At 51.9% G+C, this 11,658-nt stretch overlaps 1 protein-coding gene across 1 annotated transcript; it reads left to right on the top strand.

Annotated features, from left to right (window-relative positions):
- Positions 1-3: 3 nt before the first annotated feature.
- Positions 4-5,421, top strand: LOC102489722 (kunitz-type protease inhibitor 2; the record flags this gene model as incomplete). The annotated part of the gene is given in 5 exon segments (XM_014592950.1): positions 4-32; positions 1,186-1,239; positions 3,090-3,251; positions 3,543-3,581; positions 4,801-5,421. Coding segments are annotated over 5 exon segments (451 nt in total), but the record flags the coding sequence as incomplete, so codon positions are not given.
- Between the last annotated feature and the right edge of the window lie 6,237 nt (positions 5,422-11,658).

Consider the following 11,658-nt stretch of genomic DNA (forward strand, 5'->3'; position numbering starts at 1 on the left):
CAGGAATGGAGCAGATTCCTCTGTCCCAAGTGGTAGGTTCCAAAAGGTCCCAGGATGGCATGTGAGCCACCCAGATGGTAATGTGAAAAGACACTCGTGATTTGGGAGTTGTAAGGGCTCCCTTCTGCTCCGTTTGCTCAGATTGGGCAATGGCAGACTCTGCCTGCACTGCCAGCTGCTGACTCCACCCAGCACCCTCCACTGGGGAGCTCTCCTTGTCCCACTGACAGGAGAGCCAGGGGGTTCTCTGGGGCTTCCTGGCTGGCCTTGTCCTTGCTCTCCAGGCCTTGCCCTACTGTGCCTTCACTGCTCCTCTGCCCCCGCCTCTCCTGGCCTCCTTTGCTCCCTGTGGTGGTTTTTTCCCTCCCACGCTCAAAGTCTTGTCCTCCTCACCCCTGCCTCCCCACCCGCTGCAGTACATGATCTGGCGCCCTTGTCAGCTTGCCTCGTAGTGCTGACAGCAGCCGCCCCCTTCCTCTTTTATGCTTAAGGACTCTGCTTCGGGAGCCTGGGGTGAGTGGTCCTGATGCACCAGCAAGTGGCAAACGTACCCTTAGGGGCCAGCTCAGCCTCCCCAAGGCCAGAGCCCAGGTGGTGGACTCAGCTGGGCAAGCAAGGGTCGCTGCAGAGGGAGGGACTCAGCCCCACCCCGAGGGCCTTCCCCAGGGTGGGAGGGAGTCTGAGTGGTAGTGCTGCCCAATGAGTGGTTTAGTCATGGCTGTCTCGGGTTGGCTGCCTGGCAGGATGCCAGAGAGTGAGGCTAGAGTCTGTCCAGTTGGTCTAGGCTGGTGCTGTGACCACCTGGCAGTGCCCTGCTTGAGTTCACTGCTCCTCCCCCCCTCACTGGACTCTCTAGGGTCACCCAGGGCCCTGTTCCTCAGGAGATAGGAACTGCCTTGCTGTGTGAGAAAGGGTAAATGAGACCATCTTCCTCATCACACCAGAAACGAGTTGGAACTGGTTTCTATAGTGGCCTCTGAGGCGATGGGAGGATCTCACTCACTGTGTACCTTAGAGCCCCTTAGGACTGGGAGCCAGTCTGGCAAAGCTGCCCGCAGAAGAGGCTCCACACCCTTCCTTAGATGGCCAGTGTGGCTCCCCCTGTGAGCCCTTTTAGACGCTGCCCCAGCTAAGCCATGTTCCCTGGGCCCTTCCCCGCCCCTGATACGGATGTTTGTGTTTCAGTTCCCAAAAGGCAGGATGCTGATGATCTCTCTGGTGATACTTTCAACTATGAAGGTATAACTTTTAAATTTGCTTACGGGGGAAGACATGTTGTCTTACTTAGTTGGAAATTGAGACATTTGTGGATTCCATTAAGGAAATGGTAGTGTGGAGGTGACAGACCTCACGGGGGTTCCCCAGACCAGCAGAACACGTGCTGGGAAGTCTGGCTTTTGGGAGGGAGGGAGGCGTGTAGTGTGTGTGATATGCACTTCTGGAACATACCCTGCCACTGGGCCTCTCACTACCTGTGTGCTCTGGCTCTGCCTCAGAGTTTGTGCATAAAACAAGGGTCCCAGGGCAGGTGTCCCTGAAACTGAGTAAGTGCGTGTAAAGTGCCCAGATCCTGGCATGGAACTGTGTCCACACTAACAGACCCTGCCATGGAACTGCGTCCACACTAACAGACCCTGCCATGGAACTGCGTCCACACTAACAGACCCTGCCATGGAACTGCGTCCACACTAACAGACCCTGCCATGGAACTGCGTCCACACTAACAGACCCTGCCATGGAACTGCGTCCACACTAACAGACCCTGCCATGGAACTGCGTCCACACTAACAGACCCTGCCATGGAACTGCGTCCACACTAACAGACCCTGCCATGGAACTGCGTCCACACTAACAGACCCTGCCATGGAACTGCGTCCACACTAACAGACCCTGCCATGGAACTGCGTCCACACTAACAGACCCTGCCATGGAACTGCGTCCACACTAACAGACCCTGCCATGGAACTGCGTCCACACTAACAGACCCTGCCATGGAACTGCGTCCACACTAACAGACCCTGCCATGGAACTGCGTCCACACTAACAGACCCTGCCATGGAACTGCGTCCACACTAACAGACCCTGCCATGGAACTGCGTCCACACTAACAGACCCTGCCATGGAACTGCGTCCACACTAACAGACCCTGCCATGGAACTGCGTCCACACTAACAGACCCTGCCATGGAACTGCGTCCACACTAACAGACCCTGCCATGGAACTGCGTCCACACTAACAGACCCTGCCATGGAACTGCGTCCACACTAACAGACCCTGCCATGGAACTGCGTCCACACTAACAGACCCTGCCATGGAACTGCGTCCACACTAACAGACCCTGCCATGGAACTGCGTCCACACTAACAGACCCTGCCATGGAACTGCGTCCACACTAACAGATCCTGGCATGGAACCGTGTCCACACTAACAGATCTGCCGTGGAACTGCATCTACACTAACAGATCCTGTAATGGAACTGTGTCCACACTAACAGATCCTGGCATGGAACTGCATCCACACTAACAGATCTGCCATGGAACTGTGTCCACACTAACAGATCCTGGCATGGAACTGTGTCCACACTAACAGATCCTGCCATGGAACTGCATCTACACTAACAGATCCTGTAATGGAACTGTGTCCACACTAACAGATCCTGGCATGGAACTGTGCCCACACTAACAGATCCTGCCATGGAACTGCGTCCACACTAACAGATCCTGGCATGGAACTGTGTCCACACTAACAGATCCTGGCATGGAACTGCATCCACACTAACAGATCTGCCATGGAACTGTGTCCACACTAACAGATCCTGGCATGGAACTGTGCCCACACTAACAGATCCTGCCATGGAACTGCGTCCACACTAACAGATCCTGCCATGGAACTGTGCCCACACTAACAGTCCTGGCATCTGAGAAGGAAATGAGTGACCAGTGACCTGACTGGCCTTGCCTGTGACGTATGAGATTCTTTGCCAGAGGCTGATGCCTGCGATGGCTGGCAGCCGTGTGCCACTCAGCACTCATGTGGTTCCGCAGTCCTGGAGCCCTACTAATGAGTTCTTCGGGCTATCTCGCTCCCAGAATACTGTGCTGCCAAGGCGGTCACCGGGCCCTGCCGTGCAGCCTTCCCACGCTGGTACTTCAATGCTGAGAAGAACGCCTGTGATAACTTCATCTTTGGGGGGTGCCGGGGCAACAAGAACAACTACCTGTCCGAGGAGGCATGCATGCTCCGCTGCTTCGGTGAGTCAGCCTGACTCGCTCAGGACCAGTGGTGGGCAGCGAGACGACTCGAGTCCATTTCCCCACTCCTAAGACAAGGGCCTTGGACATGCCATCCTTTGGACCCCCCAGCACGGCAAAGCCTCAGAGCCTCCCAGAAGAGCTGGAAGAAGAGTTCCTCACACAAAGAACCCCACGCCCTGCCAGCATGAAAGCCCATAGGCTAAGGGGGGGGCGGTCTTTGGATGGTGGCGGTTTTGGGGGTAAGGAGAGCTGCGAGCTGGCCTCTCAGGGATGTTTGTTCTCTTCCAGGCAAACAGACCTATCCTGGCCTGCCTCCTGGCACTGAAGGTAAATGGCTTCCACCCTCCTCTGCCTGCCTTCCTCCCTCCTTCCTGACTAAGCTCAGCCTGCCAGCTGTGTTTTTGTAGGCTTATGTTGTCTTGGACACATTATCCTATACTATAAACATCTTATCTTTATGGCAGAAAGTTGTTTCCACACAAGAATGGCAAGGCAGCTTGGAACATGTGGTGGGTGTTTATGTGCGACAGACACAGACGAGGCTGGGAGGGAGTTCACCTCTGGCCAGGCCGGGCAGCGGGGGTCTGGAGAATAGGTTCTTACTGTAGGCCTGTGGCAACCTGCACATGGGCCTGAAGCTGACCCAGGGTTTGGAGGGAACTGCTGCCATGGGCTCTGAAGAGCCGGTCACAGTGATGGGAAAGATGGCCCCCAGGCCAGCACCAGCGGTCTAAGGGGTGAGCCGGCCCGAGTTGAGGACACTGAGCCAAGCCTGAGTGGAGCCTAAGTCAGAATGGTGGTGTTGACACACAGGACTTGCCACACTGGTTTGGCCTCTTTCTCGGCCTATTTCCCTGTTAAGGAGCCAAGACCTGGCCTGCAAGTATGTTCTGTTCTAAAAGTGGCGACAGGTAGGGTTGGTGCCTGAGTGAGGTGAGGGGAGGTGGGGGATCCAAGCAGCTGTCACAGGAGGTCACATTGCTTAGATGGAGCCCCACCTGAAGGAAGAGCATCTTAACTGACCGGTGGAACTACAGGGAGGACTGTTAAGTCTACCAGGGCAGTTAGCATGAGGATCTCCTTCCGGTACTGCACCTTTACCTCCACCTTCATTACACAGGTGGCTACTCAGTCACCTGGCCACCTGTAGGTCATAGCGTGTGTGAGGCCAAGACCTGTGGGATTTAATGTTTGCACACACACCAAAGGTAAGTGTTGTACACCCCTGCTTACCTCTCTCAGCCTGAGACTCCTGTGCAGGAGAAGGTAGCAGGACACCAGAGCCAAAGTGGGCTTTTGCTGCGAGATCAGGAATGCAAGTAGCCACTCGCACATAGTGTGCCTCTGCTTGTTCAGGCTCTCCTTGGTGACTCCTGGTGGCTATGTCAGCTCTCCCACCTGCAGTTCTTCAGACCTTTCAGAGTGGGGAGTGGGTATTTGGGCCTCGTCCAGAGACACCTTACCTTTCCTTGGTAAGCAGCCAGACAGCCCGCTCAGGCTGCGTCTGTCCTTGCCTCTCCGGCTGAGACCTCCCTCTCGTCCCCAGTGGTCGTCCTGGTGGGGCTGTTCATCATGGTCCTGATCCTTTTCCTGGGAGCCTCTGTGGTCTACCTGATCCGTATGGCTCGGAGGAACCAGGAACGCGCCCTCCAAACCATCTGGAGCTCCGGGGATGACAAAGAGCAGCTGGTGAAGAGCACGTATGTCCTGTGAAGGCCACCCTGTCACCACGAGACCTGGGGAGCACGGTGCACAGAGCACCAGGAAACACGTGTGCTTTTTAAAAATAGAGTGATTGCTTTGTATTGTGAGATCGGCAGGGCCTCAGTCTGTTTCTTACTTGAGAAGGGAAGAAGGCCAGGCGGGCTCACTTTAGAAGCCCTCGTGGGGAAGAAGGTCCGTTTGGCGTTGCAGATGGCCTGGCAGCAGCCTGGCACCTTCATAAGCTTGCTTTCTTTCCTCCAGGTGTTCTCTTTGCTTGAGTTGCATCCCACTGCTTCCTTTCCCTTCACAGCAGTGGTGTTTAGTACTTGCCTTTGTTCATTTGATTGATTTGTATGTGTGTTTTTTAAGCAAGCAGAAACATAATGTTTTTTTTATTAGGATTCTGAGAATAACAAAATGAAATGTCCAAGTTTAATAAAAAGGGCCTCCCTTTTAAAATAAATTTCAGTCTGTGCTGTTTTCTTCATGGGTGAGACTCCTGATATAAACTACCATAGTTGCCACGGGGCATCTCTTCTGGAAGCAAACCTCTTAAAATAGTGACTTGGACCAATAGGTGGCATGGTGGTTAAGTGTCTGGATCCCACATGGCCAACTGCCTGGTTTGAGTCCTGGACCCCACAGCTTGAAAAATATGCAGGGTGTCCAAAATCTCAAGAGGAAAAATGGAGAAAAGATTGTTGCCTGATGATCCTCCCTGCGAGTGACTTCTCACTTTCCTTCTCTGTCTCTCTCTGGAGAGCACATCTATCTATAGCAAACTTTAAAAAAAATAAAAAGAAAGAAAGAAAGAAAAGGCAAGTTTCACTGTGCAAGACTTAATCTTTGGATGCAAACCACAATCTGAGGTAAGAGCCCATGAAATTCCACCAGGCGACGCTTCACATCTACTGCCTGGGGTAAGCTCTGAGACTTTATTCTAGTTTACTTTCTGTAAATTTAGGGCACAACCCACTGAATTGAATTTTCTGGCCCCCCTGGACTATAACCCATCCCTGGACACACTGCCCTGGAGGGCACAGAGACAACCAGGACCTTCTGAGGACTGGGTGTTTTTAACTAAAGTCTCTTCGGCATCATGATCTATACTTCTTATTGTAGTTCCACTGTGTTCTTGGAGGAGTGGAGGGAGAGGTGGCTTGTGGCAAGCCTTCATTGCTTTCTCTGTCAGGCCTACTATAAGCCCCTGTGTTGAAATTCAACACCCCCCACCACCACCACCACTGAGTCTGGCCTCCAGATTTAGGCCTAGTCCTTCTGCCTACCCGAGGGTGTCCCCTCCTGCGTCTGGACTCTGGAACCCCTTTTCTCCCCTCCACCCCAGACAAGGTAGTCCTGAGTGTGCAGCATCTTGGCAGCCCATGAGGTCCAGCTGGCACTGGGCCTCCACCCACCTCGGTGATTCAGGGACTGAGCCCTCACTTCTGTCAGTAGCTGGGCCCCATGTCACAGTTCCAGACATTGCTTGGGGCTCTCCTTGACACAAAGGGTGGCCCTTCCTAGAAATCCTTTAGGGATTGAAAATCATATCTAGAAGTAAATTGGGCAAGCACCTCACCGCTCCTTCCCTACCTTCCCCTCCCAGAGTGGGCACTGCCCCAGGCAGTCACCTGAGTTGATGACCAAGTGAAACCAATGGGATCCCAGAGCTCTGAGAGAGCCTGTGGTCCAGGGAAAGACGGCCTGGGTGTTGGGAAGGCCTCGCCCATGAGTCCAGTGTGCACAGTGGTGGGTCACCTAGCTCTTTCAGACCTGCTTGTCTTCACCCCTACCAAGGCTGGTTGTGAGGGCTACAGGAGCACCAAGATGGCGGGTTACCCCTGGGCAGTGTGGGATGAGGAAGCCTCTCTGAGGGCTCGTGTCTCACCTCTGCCCACCCACCAGTTTTCCTGGTGTCTCCCCTCCCTACCTCTTCCCTGCACCCCACGAGCACCTTCAAATGCCCCCATTTCCATTGTTCCATTCATTGTCCCCTTTCCTGTTCAGGAAGTCCAAGTCCTTCAGCGCTTCTAGCCTGGCAGGAGGCCTTTCCCCACCGACTCCAACAGGGCTGTCTCCTCCAGTATTCGTCACATAAGGATAATGAGACTGCTGGGAATCACTTTAATTCTGTAGTAGGAAGATAAGTGAGTTCTCCTAAGACTGACCCAGCTTTTATACATTTTTCATGGTGTGCCTCAGTGTTTCTAGTGAGAAGCTGCTGCTCTGATTCACTTCTGCTCAAACTTTTCCCTTTTGTCCCTTGGTGAGGAAGGGCTCCCACATTCCCACCCACTCCTGACCATGTCAGGCCTGTGGACTTTTCATGGGGCTACCTGCGGTATCCCCCTGGCCGGTGCTGTTCCAGCTGCTTTCTGGTCTGGCCGGCCTGCTCCTGCAATGCCATTGTGGCCCTTGAAGCTAAACTGTGTCATGTTTTCCACTTGCTGACCCATTTGCCGTCTGACAATGGTGCTCTTATTGCAGAGGCTGCCTGACAGTGGGCGAACAGCCAGGGTATTCAGTGGCAATGAACACCCCTTGTCGTCCTCAGGCTGCTGGTGTCATCAAGGGATGGAGTGGGCTTTTCAAAAAGGCAGCTCAGATTTCTCTGACCGCCTTCTCCTGAGCCACACGTTTTGTAAGGCAGACAATGTGGCTGCCTCTACAAGGGGCTCTCCCGGGGCATAGAGGTCGGGGGTCCTGCTCTCATCGCTCTGGTATGGCGTCTTTCTTCCCTGTAGCAGCAAGCCCAAGCCCACCTGATTACTGCAACCTGATCACAAGGAGCCCCAGGGATTCGAAGCTAATTTGTGCCTCTGGCTTCTTTCCTGGACTGACTGGACCTTAGTCCTAAAGACTGACTACTTGGTTGAGGGTCCTGTTTACCAAGTCTCCCTACAGTGGCCTTGTGAGAAATATAAGGGTTCTTCAGAAGGTTCATGGAAATGGGTATTGTTAAAAAAAATAAAATAAAATAAAAAGATTTCAAAATTCTTTTGCACCCAAATGAATTCATACTTTAATTCTCTTTCCTTTTTTAACCCACCCTTGTGTAATGGGTCTTGATAAATTTGTAAAAAAAATTAGGCTAGGGAGCCAGCAGGTGGTGTGGTGGTTGAGGTGTTTGAGTCCCACGTGGCTGACTGCAGTTCAAGTCCCAGACCTGGTGGTTTGCTTTCTCACTTTCCTCTGTCTCTCTCTGGTCAAATTAAAATGAAATTAATTAATTAATTATTTTTAAGTTAGGCTAGGTAAAGTGGTTTGTGCCTATATCAGTTACCTAAGAAGCTTAGGCAGGAGGATCACAAGTTCAAAGCCAGCCTTGGCAACATAACCAAAAGCTGCTTGTATTTAAAAAAAAAAAAAAAACGTTTTGTAAGGCAGACAATGTGGCTGCCTCTACAAGGGGCTCTCCCGGGGCATAGAGGTCGGGGGTCCTGCTCTCATTGCTCTGGTATGGCGTCTTTCTTCCCTGTAGCAGCAAGCCCAAGCCCACCTGATTACTGCAACCTGATCACAAGGAGCCCCAGGGATTCGAAGCTAATTTGTGCCTCTGGCTTCTTTCCTGGACTGACTGGACCTTAGTCCTAAAGACTGACTACTTGGTTGAGGGTCCTGTTTACCAAGTCTCCCTACAGTGGCCTTGTGAGAAATATAAGGGTTCTTCAGAAGGTTCATGGAAATGGGTATTGTTACAAAAAATAAAATAAAATAAAAAGATTTCAAAATTCTTTTGCACCCAAATGAATTCATACTTTAATTCTCTTTCCTTTTTTAACCCACCCTTGTGTAATGGGTCTTGATAAATTTGTAAAAAAAATTAGGCTAGGGAGCCAGCAGGTGGTGTGGTGGTTGAGGTGTTTGAGTCCCACGTGGCTGACTGCAGTTCAAGTCCCAGACCTGGTGGTTTGCTTTCTCACTTTCCTCTGTCTCTCTCTGGTCAAATTAAAATGAAATTAATTAATTAATTATTTTTAAGTTAGGCTAGGTAAAGTGGTTTGTGCCTATATCAGTTACCTAAGAAGCTTAGGCAGGAGGATCACAAGTTCAAAGCCAGCCTTGGCAACATAACCAAAAGCTGCTTGTATTTAAAAAAAAAAAAAAAAAAAGGCCCAGCTTCAGTGGCATAGTCAGTGGTGTACTGAAAAGCCACGCTGGAAACCACATGGCTGGCCTCAGGTTCAGCCTGAAGCACGTGTGATCCTGATACGCTGCAGGGTGGGAGAAAGGGATCCCAGTGTGACAAGACCCTGTCAAGGGGACTTCTCTCTCTTGTGCAGGTACATGCTGCTCTCATGAATAAAATATAAACTTGAAAAAAAAAAAAGTAAAAATGCTCTTGTTCAGGCCAGCCCCATGTCCTAGTGGTTAAGGAAGCTGGATCTCACATGGCCGATCTCACGAGCCCCTATCTTGGCCTCTGGGGACTTGAAAAACACAATGGGCACGTGTGTGTGCCCCAAATCCTGATAGGACAGAGAAATGGAGAAGGGACCGTGCCCCATTTGGGAGTGCTTCCTCCCTCTTGGTGCTCTCTGGAACACACATGCCCTCTGGCAAATTAAACACAAACCTCTATTTGACTCACACCTAACCCCAGAAAAGGTCTCTTAACTAGGCAATGCTAGAAGAGGTGACACTACTTACCAGAAAGGGATACGCGTGGCCTTCATGTTCCTGGAGGGAGAACAGCTCGGCCCTGGGGAGGGAATACCTGAGACCTCAGGAGCTGCAGGGGAGCGGAGGGTGTGCCGTCTGCACTCGGCCCTTGATCCAGCACGCTGCCTGGCCAACTGTCTGCAGCAGGCACCTGACCTGTCCCAGACATCATCAATGGCAGCTCCTGAATGCTCCCCCCAACAACAACAGCAACAAAAGATAAACGTTTCTGAACACACAGACACAGTTCCAGTCTGGCTGATACAATAGTGTAGATTTCTGATGCCCAGGGAGGCTGGCTATGCCGCAAGTAGCAGTTGCGGCCACTCAGAGCAATGCAGTGGTGTCCTAAGTCTAAATTGACAATTCTTGAGCTGGGGTACCCTGTATGCCTTGCAGGTCCACTGGGGATGAAGATTGCTCATTGGTCTTACAGTGACTGGCAGTGACACCAAGATCGGCAGGTCATCTAAACTCCCTTATGTGAGCCCTTGTGGATGAAAGACTTAGGCTACATCCAGGCTGTCCAAAAGAGGGCCTGCAGGTCCCGATTCAAACCCTGCTGAAAATAGTCTTGTAAGATTCCGTTTGAGGCAAACAACAAACTTGGCCCCAGTCTCTGCTGGTCAGGTAAACCAGAGTGGTCAGCAGAATGACATAGTTGCATGAAAATTCACCAGAGATCAAAATGGGGAAGGACCTAGGAGCTTGGTTGTCAGAGTCCTGCATAGGTGACCCCACTCCTGCAGGTCTTGGCTGGGTGTGCTCAGAATGCCAGACCCTGACAGTTCTGCCCAGGTCATTTCTGAGGGTCACCTTTACAGCCAGCACATGAGGGATGGATAATGTCTCCCTCTGGGACGAAGAGCAAGTTCGGTATAATAACAACAGGCTCCCTAGCTGTTCCTCTTATTTATATAACACAACCCACTGTGTGCACGTGTCCACATGGGAGCAAAGGAGACATGCTGCTGCTTGGACTGCTTCCTGTGAGTAATGAAGCCTTTGTCTCAGACCCAGGGGTCTCAAGGATTCTTTCTGCCAGCATTCCTGAAAACTGTAACAGTGTATGATAAGCAAACCCCCAACCCAAGGCCAAGCCTGGGTCTCCTGCAGCTGGGTTGTCAGCCCCTTGGAACCTCCCAAAGGGTAAGGTTGAGTGGGGTCAAAGGCCAGTCCAATGCTTCTGTCTGATGGGAAAGGAAGCTGAGTCCCTTGCATCCTGTGTGCTCAAGGTCATCCATCTCCTGGGATGTGGTTAATGTCAAAGAAAACATTCCAGAACAGGGATCATGGTGTTTATAAGACCGGGGCACTCGGTTCGTGTAAACTTTGGGACGAGACTAAACTGAGGCTTGCAGCGGTTGCTTTTCTAATCAACCATGTCAGCCCTCAGACCTGCAGGAGCGTGAGACCCCCGTGGAGAACTGGCCCTCCCAGTAACCCACCCTCGGTCCTCACCATCTTGGCTTCTCCGCCCACTGAAGTTGGCCTCCAGAAATTTCTTCCTGAATTATAGTGGGTAAGTAGAAATGTCAGGGTTGGAGTGACTCCCTAAAGGAGGCCTGCTGGCGAAATGTCAGGGTAGGCTAATGGAGGCGTGAACAAGGTCAGTATTGCAGCCGGGCAGTGGGGAACACAAGTCAGTCCCTCTTTCCTACAGAGAGAATCCTTTGCAGCAAGGCACTCGAGGCAGAAATAATCAGGGAGCAAGCAGGGGAGGGTGGAGCCATTAGATGCCAAGGTGAGACCAATAAGCGAATCCTGCACCCCTCCTGAGTCCATCCACACCTGGGGGGGCCAGGCAGGGCCTGGGGAGGAGGATCGGCATAAGCTCTTCTCCCAGCTCCTGCTGGCCATGGCAGATGAGAACTAAATAACAGGCACTATGTTCCTAAGTAGGAAGTTGGTCATTCTCTTGTCTTTGCACTTCACACCTATGCTTTTTTTTTTTTTTTTTAAGAATTATTGGGAACCAGCAGTTAGCGTAATGGCTATGTCGCTGGACTCCCACGTAGTCGACCGCGGTTCGTGTCCC

Source organism: Tupaia chinensis, unplaced genomic scaffold, assembly GCF_000334495.1.
Source record: "Tupaia chinensis unplaced genomic scaffold, TupChi_1.0 Scaffold138910_1, whole genome shotgun sequence".
Lineage (NCBI taxonomy): Eukaryota > Metazoa > Chordata > Mammalia > Scandentia > Tupaiidae > Tupaia > Tupaia belangeri.